Source organism: Desmodus rotundus, chromosome 11 (genome assembly GCF_022682495.2).
Source record: "Desmodus rotundus isolate HL8 chromosome 11, HLdesRot8A.1, whole genome shotgun sequence".
Taxonomy (NCBI): domain Eukaryota; kingdom Metazoa; phylum Chordata; class Mammalia; order Chiroptera; family Phyllostomidae; genus Desmodus; species Desmodus rotundus.
This window is the reverse complement of record NC_071397.1, coordinates 51,718,304-51,730,308: the sequence shown is the minus strand read 5'-3', so window position 1 is coordinate 51,730,308 and position 12,005 is coordinate 51,718,304. Positions and strand designations below refer to the sequence as shown.

General features: G+C 41.8%; 1 protein-coding gene across 3 annotated transcripts in view; it reads left to right on the top strand.

Annotated features, from left to right (window-relative positions):
* Positions 1 to 7,800, top strand: part of GPR63 (G protein-coupled receptor 63) — a 49,514-nt gene extending 41,714 nt beyond the window's left edge. For all 3 annotated transcript variants that reach the window (XM_024552130.4, XM_045188610.3, XM_045188611.3), the window contains one exon: positions 2,859 to 7,800. In XM_024552130.4, the coding sequence (XP_024407898.1) occupies positions 3,009 to 4,268 (1,260 nt within the window). In that variant the 5' untranslated portion in view covers positions 2,859 to 3,008 and the 3' untranslated portion in view covers positions 4,269 to 7,800. The remainder of the gene's footprint in view (positions 1 to 2,858) is intronic.
* Positions 7,801 to 12,005: the final 4,205 nt, after the last annotated feature.

The following is a 12,005-nucleotide window of genomic DNA, read 5'->3' as shown; positions in this document are numbered from 1 at the left end:
CTAGGCATGTAGCAAGGGCTTATTGTAGGCAAAAATTTATAGGCCCTTGCTACATGTCTAGAAATCCTGATTAGAAAAGGAGAATGGTAGACAAAGGACACACACACACACACACACAAGACTTTGTGTGTGATACCTGTTTTATTTAATTTAATCGGTACTTCCCAATCCACAGTTTCTCAGGGGGTCTATAGAGTGTGTCAGCTTGTTCTAAGCCTGTTTCCCTGGAGGTATTGAGGATAAGGAGTCCTGTGTTCGGGTCTGTTCAGTCAGTTACCATACTACCATTTGCTTATTGTTAAACAAAGTCCCCATCTATTGATGTGTCTTTCATTCTTATCTTTTGTCCTTCTGGGTTGTACATTTTGTTTTTTAAAAAATCCCTCTACTGCCATTTTAGTGTGATTTTGAGATGCAGGGTTTATGGTTCATCTGCCCTGTTTAACCAGAAATCCAGGGACCATTTGTTTATTGCTGTCTCTCTAGTGCTTGGCACATACCAGGTTATAAAATAAATATTTGATAAATGAGTAATTGAATCAATTGCATTAGAAGTTTTTATAGTAATGGGAGGCTTTGATAGCAGAAAACTATTATGATTACATATGTATATATAATAACCTAAAAAGCATCTTAAATGTGGTTTTGCTTTGGCTTCATTCCATTTTTTGTTTCTCATGCTGGCCCAGGAAACTGAATGTTTTAATGTGTGTCCATCAACAAAATGAAAAGGCAATGTACTGAATAGGATGAAATATTTGCAAATCATATATCTGATAAGGGGTTAATATCCATATTATATAAAGAACTCATACAACTAAATACTAAAAAACCCCCAAACAAGCCAACTACAGATGGGCAGATCTGAATAGACATTTTTCCAAAGAGGTCATACAGATGGCGAATAGGTACCTGAAAAGATGCTCAACATCGCTAATCATCAGGGAAATGCAAAGGAAAACCGCGGTGAGACATCACCTCACACCTGTTAGAATGACTGCTGTAGAAAATGACAATAAGTGTTGGCGAGGATGTGGAGAAAATGGGTCTGTAAATTGGAATAGCCACTATGGAAAACAGTATGGAGGTTCTTCCATAATATGACCCACCGATTCTATTTCTGTACATTTATCCAAAGAAAACAGCAATATAACTTGAAAAGATATTTGCAGCCCTATGTCCATTGCAGCATTATGCACAATAGCCAACATATGGAAACAACCTAAGTGTTCATGACTTGATGGATAAAGAAAATGTGGCATATACATACCTTGTATGTATGTATGAATGTACATGTATGTACACACACAATGGAACAATGGAATATTCAGCATAAAAAATGAAGTCTTGCTATTTGTAACAACATGGGTGGATCTCGAGGGCATTATGCTAAGTAAAATAAGTAAGACAATAAACAGAAATACAGTATAATTTCACTTCTATGTGGAATCTAAACAAAATAAGAAAACCAAGCTCATAGATACAGAGAATAGATTGGTGGTTTCCGGAGGGTAGGGGGTTAGGAAGTGGTTGAAATGGATCAAGGGAGTCAAAATGTACAGACTTCCAGTTACAAAATCAATGTCATGGGGATATAATATACAGCAGGTGACTATAATTAATAATATTATATACTTGGAAGTTGCTAAGACCTTAAAAGTTCTCATCACAGTAAAAATAATTTTAACTATGTGTGATGACAGATGTTGACTAGACTTATTGTGGTGATAATTTTACAGTGCATACAAATACTGAATCATTGTTATATATCCAAAATGAAATTAGTGTATGTCAATTATATTTTAACACACAATAAAGTGTGTACTCCTTCAGGATGGATATATGCTTCTTTACTTGGTCAAGAACAATTGTAGCTGTTGTATTAGGCTTAAGATACATATTTGTCTATATTTTTCTCTATAGATAGACTTGTATCGAGTCTGATGTATATAGCAAGCACAGTCTTTATTCTTATTCATGCACATATTTCGGTAGTTCTAGAGAGATTATGGTGCATGGCTTTCTAACTGCCACAGCCCCTAACCATGGGCCTTTTGTGGTTAATAAAGTTTGAGATCACTGCCTTAGTGTGGCATCTCATCCGCTTTGCTTTTCAAAGTGAAAATGTGAAGATGGATACCATCTAGTGGGGACAAAGAAATTGAGTTATAAAGGTGAGAGTAACTAGTAAAATTAATGGTTTGAACAAGCAGATTGTTCTCCTTATTCATAAAGGCAGCCCTGACGACGGAGGGGATTGTAGAGGGGTACCAGTATGAGAGACATTCCATGATTTGGCGATAGGGCTGAGTCTTGGGCCTGTCAAGTGGGGTGCCGCCACCCTCCATACCCCAGGAAATGAATAAATGAACTTTTGGAATTTATCCCTTAAATTAGTGACTCATTCTAAGTCCAAATAATGAGCAAGTTAAGCTTCCATGCATTTATTCCCCCCCCCCCAATCTTTGGGATTTAGTAAAGGAATCTACCCAGAAATCCAGAGAGAGTTCTTTCTGGTTAAAGAGGTTATTTCTGCAATAAAGAAGGGAGAACCCACAGCACAAAAATGGTAGAAATTTAAAAGAAGAATTAAAAATAAAGTTGGAACTTTTGACTTTGAAGCAGTAATACGTTTTGGTTCTTTCCACTTTCACCTCATATGTGAAATTTCCGCCATGGCTGACTAAAAATCAAATGACAGAACAGCAGTATTTTAGTACTGCTTTTGCTAGAGATGTAAATATTTTTAAAAGGTTAAAAAAAACTAAACTGATCCTTCGTGATGAAAGGTAAGAAGTGAAAAGTTATTTACAAACCTCATTTCTCATTTGCTTTCTGTGTTTCGGGCTCATTTTCAGGCACAAGGCCTCCTGTGGGAGATGGACGTCTTTGTTTATGTTCCAGAATGTGATTCCAAGCCCATCAGTGAAACGTGATGCTGCTGCTCGGGGTTGAAATGCTTGAAGGACACCCACTTACCTGCCGGCACCTTCCCGTCTGCTGAAACCATGGTCTTCTCTGAAGTGTTGACGGCGTCCCACACTGGGGCAACCAACACCACGTTTGTAGTCTATGAAAACACCTACGTGAATGTTACGGCCCCTCCGCCATTCCAGCATCCTGGCATTGGTCCGCTGCTGAGATACAGTTTTGAAACGATGGCTCCCACGGGGATGAGTTCCTTGGCGGTGAATAGCACAGCTGCACCCCCAGCACCAGCAGTTTATCAGAGCCTAAACTTGCCTCTCCAAATCATTCTTTCTGCTATAATGATATTTATTCTGCTTGTGTCTTTTCTTGGGAACTTGGTGGTTTGCCTCATGGTTTACCAAAAAGCTGCCATGCGATCCGCCATTAACATCCTCCTTGCCAGCCTGGCGTTTGCAGACATGTTGCTGGCAGTGCTAAACATGCCCTTCGCTTTGGTAACTATTCTTACTACCAGATGGATTTTTGGGAGATTCTTCTGTAGGGTATCTGCTATGTTTTTCTGGTTATTTGTGATTGAGGGAGTAGCCATCCTGCTCATCATTAGCATTGATAGGTTCCTTATTATAGTCCAGAGGCAGGACAAGCTAAATCCATATAGGGCTAAGGTTCTGATTGCAGTGTCTTGGGCAACTGCCTTTTGTATAGCTTTCCCTTTGGCTGTCGGAAACCCTGACCTGCAGGTACCTTCCCGAGCCCCGCAGTGTGTGTTCGGGTACTCAACCAATCCCGGATACCAGGCTTATGTGATTTTGATTTCTCTTACTTCTTTCTTCATACCCTTCCTGGTGATACTCTACTCGTTTATGGGCATACTCAACACTCTTCGGCACAATGCCTTGAGGATCCATAGCTACCCTGAGGGTATATGCCTCAGCCAGGCCAGCAAACTGGGTCTCATGAGTCTCCAGAGACCCTTCCAGATGAGCGTCGACATGGGCTTTAAAACACGTGCCTTCACCACCATTTTGATTCTCTTCGCTGTCTTCATCATCTGCTGGGCCCCGTTCACCACCTACAGCCTTGTGGCAACATTCAGCAAGCACTTTTACTATAAGCACAACTTTTTTGAGATTAGCACCTGGCTGCTTTGGCTCTGCTACCTCAAGTCTGCATTGAACCCACTGATTTACTACTGGAGGATTAAGAAATTCCACGATGCCTGCCTGGACATGATGCCCAAGTCCTTCAAGTTTTTGCCGCGGCTACCCGGCCACACGAGGCGCCGGATACGCCCCAGCGCTGTCTACGTGTGCGGGGAGCATCGGACGGTGGTGTGAATGTTGGAACTGCCTGGCGTTTTGGGTGATGGTGGTTCTTCATCTGACTCTGAATTTTCTTTCACATGGCTCTTCCACTTCCACTTTATTGTTTTTCATAGGTTTGTGTGTAAGTGTGTGTGTGTGTAGTAAAAGGCCGGAATGTGACCAGTTATAAATCTGTTACCAAGGATACACAAAAGGGAAGTGATCACCAATGTTACCTCCAGGATTCAAGAGAAATCCTCGATTCAGGGTGGGGAGACGGTTTTTTGTTTCTTTGGTTGGCTTTGTTTTTGGAGGTAGGAATCAGGATTTTGCTTCATTGAGCCTGCAGTTAAACTGAATTGTAGGTGTTTTGTATGCTGCTCAGGTGTACTTAGTTGAGTTTATTAATTCTTTTTCTTCTGGAAGACACTGCTGCTTTTTGCCATCATATTGGAGCCAAAACCCACATACATCTCAGTGGATAAACACTTTTATTTAAAAAACCCACGGGGGTTAGTGACATTTCGAAGGTCATTAATACTTGCTTTGGTGCACTTTAAGAAGCAATGTACAAACTGATTGAATCGTGTTTTGCAGAATTGTTTTTATACATGACACATTGTACTTTAGGAAACATTGCATCATCATTTCTAAGAAGATAGTTTTTAAACAGTCTTTCATCTGCATGTGCAGTTTTAACGGAGAGAACATAGAAATGTAGAAATTTTTCTAAGCACAATAGCGAATTTTCAGAGTAATAAGGCAAAGTTAAGGAGACAGAGCACCCTTGCAGATTTAAATGGGATGCAACGCGGGGCAGCTGCTGCGGGCTGAGAGGATTCCTTTTACTCAAGGGTTCTCACCGAGTCCAGCAGGCCCGACCACCTCCTGGACGCGTACCATGTGCCAGGCACTGTGCATTTTTTTATCCTCACAGCATCCTGTGAGGTAGGTATTATTTCTTCCTTTTTAAGGTGAAGAAAGCAAGTCTCAGAGACTAAATTCTGCCCAAGGTTAATGCAGAGCTGCAATCCAAAACAACCCGTCAGAGTCCCGGGGCGGCGCGGTTTCTCTGCTTCACACGGACGTTCAGGTTTGGGTGCTCAGAGCCAAGAGGGGGCTTCTTATGTCCTTTTATTTTTTAACTATAAAACCTTTTAAAAACAACTGCATTTTTAATTACCAAAAAAACCGTGAAACTATCGTAGAAAGTCTGGGGAATATAAAATGAAATAAAATCACTCCCAATCTCTCTTCCACAGTGGAACTTTAAAATCTTAGGTAAATAAGGCTATCAGGAAATAAGGTGATTTTTTGGTTTACAACACAAGTGACTTAAATTTTGGAGAAGTGAAATACAGCTGTACGTAGGTCCTGGTCTTGCGGGGTTGGAGGTTTCCAGTTATTCAGCTGTTTCTGAATGTCCTGGGGCTTCCAGAACAGCTCTCTTACCTGCGCTTGCCCAGAGCAGCGCTGGAGTCGGTGAATGCGCTCAGAGGCGAGTCTCCCTCCAAGAAGCAAATCTAAGCCCCGCTCTGAGCATAGAGCAAGTTGTACTAGGGCAGGCCTGGGGTTTCAGATGATTTTTTTCTTGCTTATGATCTGACCCCCAAGGTGCATTCAGACTCTTTCTTTGGTCCCCTTCTCTCTCAAACCACTGATAAGCTGTATAAGTAGCTGACAGGGATGGGGCTTTGGGCGAAGACTGTATGTAAGGGCTGAAAGTGCAGCCTCTAGGCTGTGTCGTGGGCTTTGTAAATAGGTAAGGTAATCATGAACACTTACGGATTCATAGCATCTTCTCTGAATTTTAGTGCTTTGTGAACTAGTGGGGAAAATGAGTCTCTGTTTCTTTAGTTGTACAGCCAGAGAGCTGGATTAGACAGGTGTAAGGTCGGGCCTGACTGCTTGCTTCCCTCCATGTGAGAGTGGAGATTTTTGGAGAGCCCAGTTGAGGACAGCCTCACTCTTTGGTCTCCAGTATTACTTCTTTACACTTTATTTGATTAGATATTTTTTCACACGAGCATCTGAAGAGCACGTGGCACAGTGTCCTCAGGGGTTAGGACTTTGGCAGGTGGATCACATCACAAAAGACCTGGGAATCCCTGCTCTTGGAATCATAACAGTGTCGGAACTCATTCTCCAGTTAAAGAGCTTTTTTTGGACTCAAGCATATTATTTAACGTGTTTTTGAATCATCTGATGATAGTCACCTACCTCTGGTTTCTACTTCATTTCTTCACAGGTAAAACTTTGGGTCCATAGGTATCTTACAGAACACAAACACTATGGTAAATAATAGCAGCACCTGGAAGGGTATCTACTTTCCATTTTCTATATAAACTGGATTTCAAGCAGACATTAAGTATATTTGAAGTTAGACTTTTCTCTAAGGAAAGTTAGCATGCTCTGTATTCATCTTACATATTGGCAGTAGGCCTTGAGACTCCCTTTAGGTTGTAGTTGAAACTGAGTTTTGGTTGTCTTTGTCACTTTTTATGAGCAGTCCTTAGGTACTTTTGTGCGGCCTGGTAGGCAGTGTTATCTGTCATTTGGTGAGAGCTTTGGAGTGTCTGCTGAGAAGCTCAGTGTTTGTGAAAGAAAATGGAAGAAAGGGGCCTCTCTGAGCATTCGGCAACACCGACCAGCAGTTCTCTGTACACTGGACAATCTTGATCAGATGACTGTTTACAAGTCATTTGGAGTGTTTTTGATTATGTATACATTTTGAAAGCTTTTTTAAAAAGTACTATGGAGTACCTTTGAAAAACTTAGGTGCAGACTCATATGTTGCCTATTCCCCTATATTTTCTTGAGGGGAAAATAAATACCACTACTAATTATCACCACTGACTGACATAATCAGAAATGTTTTTATTTTTCTTCTGGCCAATAGGTAAGAAGCATGAAAGACATAGTGACATATTTGTGGTCAAAAGAAATCCCTACTGGTCTGCAGTAGTGACATGCAAACTTTACTATGAGTATGTGTCTAAGTGTTCCCAGGGGGCGGCAACAATGCAGCCGCCCAGGACCCCCAGAGGGTCTGGGATTGGGCCCAGGAATGCATGCTGTTACTTTGTTGAGCACTCTCCCTGATTCTGACACAGGTGGTCCCTGGGGCATGCTTCAAGAAACTCTTCTGTTGAAAATATACCCATTTCAACATTGTCTGTTTTGCGTTGAAAGCCATTATCTTCCAGTGCATGGGTAACCTGCATTAAGAGGAAAATCTACTTATCATTGAGCCTAATGTGCTGCCACACATGTTAGTGCTGGATCTCACCAGTATTAGCTGTACCTTCTTTCATCCGGCAAAATTCTGGTCAACCTATCTTGTTTCATAGTAGAGCAGAAAGAGTGACTTAATATTTGAAAGTCATGACTTTCTGGAATCTAATTCCCCTACTATCTTCTTTTCTCCTAGATAGAGGTCTTTATTGTATGTAACCTCCTGAAGGGTATGAAGGGAATCTAAAGGTTCATCTAATTCCTGTTGCTCTGCTTATACCAGTTGTGTTCAATGGAAGCATGAAGAAAATAAAATAACCTTTTAAATCTATGTATTTTGGTTGCTAACAAAGATATTGAATTTTTTCTTCATCTTTGCTTTTGTTTACATGAAAATATTTATGTATATTTCACAGGAAAATGTTCACTTGCTTCACATTTTATTCCTCCATGATTTAAGTTTAAGTTAAAGACTGATTAATTCAAATTATTTTCTGAACCATAGTCCTTCTAAACTGCCTTCATTGAAAACTCAGTTTTTATAATAAAAATATCAAAACACTTGTTTGTTATTACAGATAAATGGTAATACATTTCTTAGATATATATTGGTACTAGTTCTTTGTGATTAAAATAATTTATTTTACAATAGTAACTGATCTGTATGGGGGGGACCACTTTGAATTTTGGGCTGTTAATATTTAGAAATCAAAAAGTATGGATATTTGTGCATATTCTTATTACAACCAGGAAAAATGCTCCCAATAAGAAAATGAATAAATGTTTAACATTTTTAAAAGTGGAGTTTTTTTTAAAGAGTACTTCATTTTATCTTAGGAAAATTGTCATAAATAATACTTTATGTTAAATTAAATCTGAGCTTAGTTTTAAATCCTTTTTTGGATTCTTATTTTCAAATTAGCTCTCAAAGCCTGTCTTTGTATAATTATACTCGAGTTTTAGAAATGCCCAGGGTAGTCAAGGATGAAATGGAACTTGGAAAGAGATCATTAGTGTTAAGAAACAGTTTTAAAAAATTCTGTCTGGGAGAACTAAGATGGCGGCATAGGAGACACAATGCTCCTCCTCGCACAACCAGAACTGACAGAAAATCGAACGGCAAGGAAGTCCGACACCAAGGGAATAAAAAATAAACATTCATCCAGACTGGTAGGAGGGGCGGAGAGAACTTGCCTCGCCTTGGCGGGATCGAGACTGTCGGAGTGTGGGATGAACGGGGCAGGCAGTCTGACCACCAGCAGACCCTGCGGCCCCACATTCGCGCAGATAAACCGAGAGGGCCGGACTCAGAGTGGCGGAGAGTGGGGCAGGCAGAGCAGCAGGTAGCACATCCCGGCCCCACACTTGCGCACAGATAAACCGGACAAACGGCGGGGAGCAAAGCAGACTGCGCAACCCAGGGCTCCAGCTTGGGGAAATAAAGCCTCAGACCTCTAATTGAAAGAGCCCGTGGGGGTTGGGGCGGCAGCAGGAGAGACTCCCAGCCTCACAGGAGAGGTCACTGGAGAGACGCACAGGGGCCTAGGGCGTGCACAAGCCCACCCACTCGGGAACCAGCACCAGAGGGGCCCAGTTTGATTGTGGGTAGCAGAGTGAAAGATTGAAGTCCAGTGGAGAGTGGAGCGGGCGCCATTGCTCCTCAGCCCCTCCCCCACATACACCATCATCGCGCAGCCACCAGCGTTACCCCGCCCCGGGGAACACCTAAGCCTCCGCCCCTTAAAGTAACGGATCCGCCAAGACAAAAAAAAAAAAAAAAAAAAAAAGGCCCAAATGACAGAACGCTTCAGAGCTCCAGAAAAAATACAACTAAGCGAGGAAGAGATAGCCAACCTATCGGATGCACAGTTCAAAACACTGGTTATCAAGACGCTCACAGAATTGGTTGAATTTGTTCAAAAACCAGATGAAAAAATGAAGCCTATGCTAAGAGAAACAAAGGAAAATGTACAGGGAACCAATAGTGATGCGAAGGAAACTGGGACTCAAATCAACGGTGTGGACCAGAAGGAAGAAAGAAACATCCAACCAGAAAAGAATGAAGAAACAAGAATTTGGAAAAATGAGGAGAGGCTTAGGAACCTCCAGGACACCTTGAAACATTCCAACACCCAAATTATAGGGGTGCCAGAAGGAGAAGAGGAAGAACAAAAAATTGAAAACTTATTTGAACAAATAATGAGGAGAACTTCCCCAGTCTGGCAAAGGAAATAGACTTCCAGGAAGTCCAAGAAGCTCAGAGAGTCCCAAAGAAGCTGGACCCAAAGAGGAACACACCAGGGCACATCATAATTACATTACCCAAGGTTAAAGAGAAGGAGAGAATCCTAGAAGCAGCAAGAGAAAAGGACACAGTTACCTACAAAGGAGTTCCCATAAGACTGTCAGCTGATTTCTCCAAAGAGACCTTACAGGCAAGAAGGGACTGGCAAGAAGTATTCCAAGACATGAAAGGCAAGGACCTACATCCAAGATTACTGTATCCAGCAAAGCTATCATTTAGAATGGAAGGGCAGAGAAAGTGCTTCTCAGATAAGGTCAAGTTAAAGGAGTTCATCATCACCAAGCCCTTATTATATGAAATGTTAAAGGGACTTATCTAAGAAAAAGAAGATAAAAATAGGAACAGTAAAAATGACAGCAAACTCACAGTTAATAACAGCCACACCTAAAACAAAAACAAGAGCAAACTAGGCAAACAACTAGAACAGGAACAGAACCATAGAGATGGAGATCACATGGAGGGTTGTCAATAGGGGAGTGGGAGCGGGAGAGGGGGGGAAGGTACAGAGAATAAGTAGCATAAATGATAGGTGGAAAATAGACAGGGGGAGGGTAAGAATAGTGTAGGAAATGTAGAAGCCAAAGAACTTATAAGTATGAGCCATGGACGTGAACTATAGGGGGGGAATGTGGGAGGGAGGGGGAGGGGTGGGCAGGATGGAGTGGAGTGTGGGGGGAAATGGGACAACTGTAATGGCATAATCAATAAATATATTTTAAAAAAATTCTGTCTGGAAGAATTATGAAAATTTTACTGCTGAGTCATTTAAAATTAGATTATTTCAGTTGACAGTGTTATGGGAGCTCCTTTGTCGGTAACTGATTTTCTCTTGATGCTTTTAAGGGTCTCTCTTGTTTAACCTTTGGCATTTTAATTATAATGAGTTCTGGAGTGTGCCTCTTTGGGTTTATCTTGTTGAGCCTCTTTGTCCCTCCTGGACTTGTGTGTTTATTTCCTTTAGAATGTTAGGAAAGGTTTCTGTCATTGTTTTTTCCAATAGGTTTCTAGTTTCTTGGTCTTTCTCTTTCCCTTCTGACACCACCATGAGGCAAATTTTAGTATGCTAAAAGTTGTCTCAGGGGCTCCTTACACTATTCTCATTTTGGGGGGGATTCTTTTTTCTTCTTGCTGTTCTGATTTGCTTCCTTATATTCCAAATTGCTGATGTGATTCTGGTTTTGTCCACTTTACTATTGATTCCTTGTAAATTGTTCTTTATTTCAATTAGTGCATCCTTCTTTGCTGACTGGATTTTTTTTTATGCTGTTGAGGTCCCCTCTAAGTTCCTTCAGCATCCTTATAACCAGTGTTCCTGCATCCAGTAGGTTGTTTGTCTCCATTTTGTTTAGTTCTTTTTCCAGAGTTTTGTTCTGGTCTTTCATTTGGGCCATGTTTCTTTGTCTCCTCATTTTTGCAACCTCCCTGTGTTTGTTTCTATGTATTAGGTAGAGCTGCTACCTCTCCCAGGGTTGGTAACGTGGCCTAATGTGGTTGGTGTCCTGTAGGGTCCAGTGGCATAGCCGTTTCTGTTACCCAAGCTGGGTACTCAGGATGTACCCACTCTGTGGGCTGTGTACACTCTCCTTTTGTAGTTCAGCCTTGATTGCTGTTGGTACATCCATGGTCAGCCACCAACTGTGTTTTGTCCAGGGTCACACAGAAAAGCTACAAAATGATGCACAGATGGCTGCTGATTGTGCTGGGCTTATAGGTCCCCAGACAAAGGCCATGCTGTGAACCAAGGCCAGCTGCTGCTAGTGCTGGGCCTGGGGCAACTTAGCAAGCCCTTTATGGGGCTCAGGGCTTGCTGAAAACAGATGCTGCCTGTTTGAAAGAATTTAGGAAAATCTGAAGAATGGGCCAAGAGAAGCCATATGGAAACGCCACTGGAAACAGCTTGGGTGGGCCTGAAAGTCAGGTCAGGGAGGGCCTCAGGTCATCACCAGTGTAAACAGTGTGAGCCAGTTTGATGGAATCTCAGATATGGTGCCCGCCTGCCAGCTCTGTGGAGGGAGTGCTCAGAAAAGGAACAATGGTCAGTGCCAGCACTTCTCTCTAGGAGAAAGCTGCTTCTTGTGCTGATGCCAGATAGTTCAGTTCCTTCCTGTGTGTATCTGGTGCCTGTCAATCTGCTACCCTCATGCTGGAGCTCAGAGTGAGCGAGTCTGAGTAAGTTTGTATGTGGACCCTTTAAGTGGTTCCGTCTGAGACTCCACAAGTTTCTGCCTTCC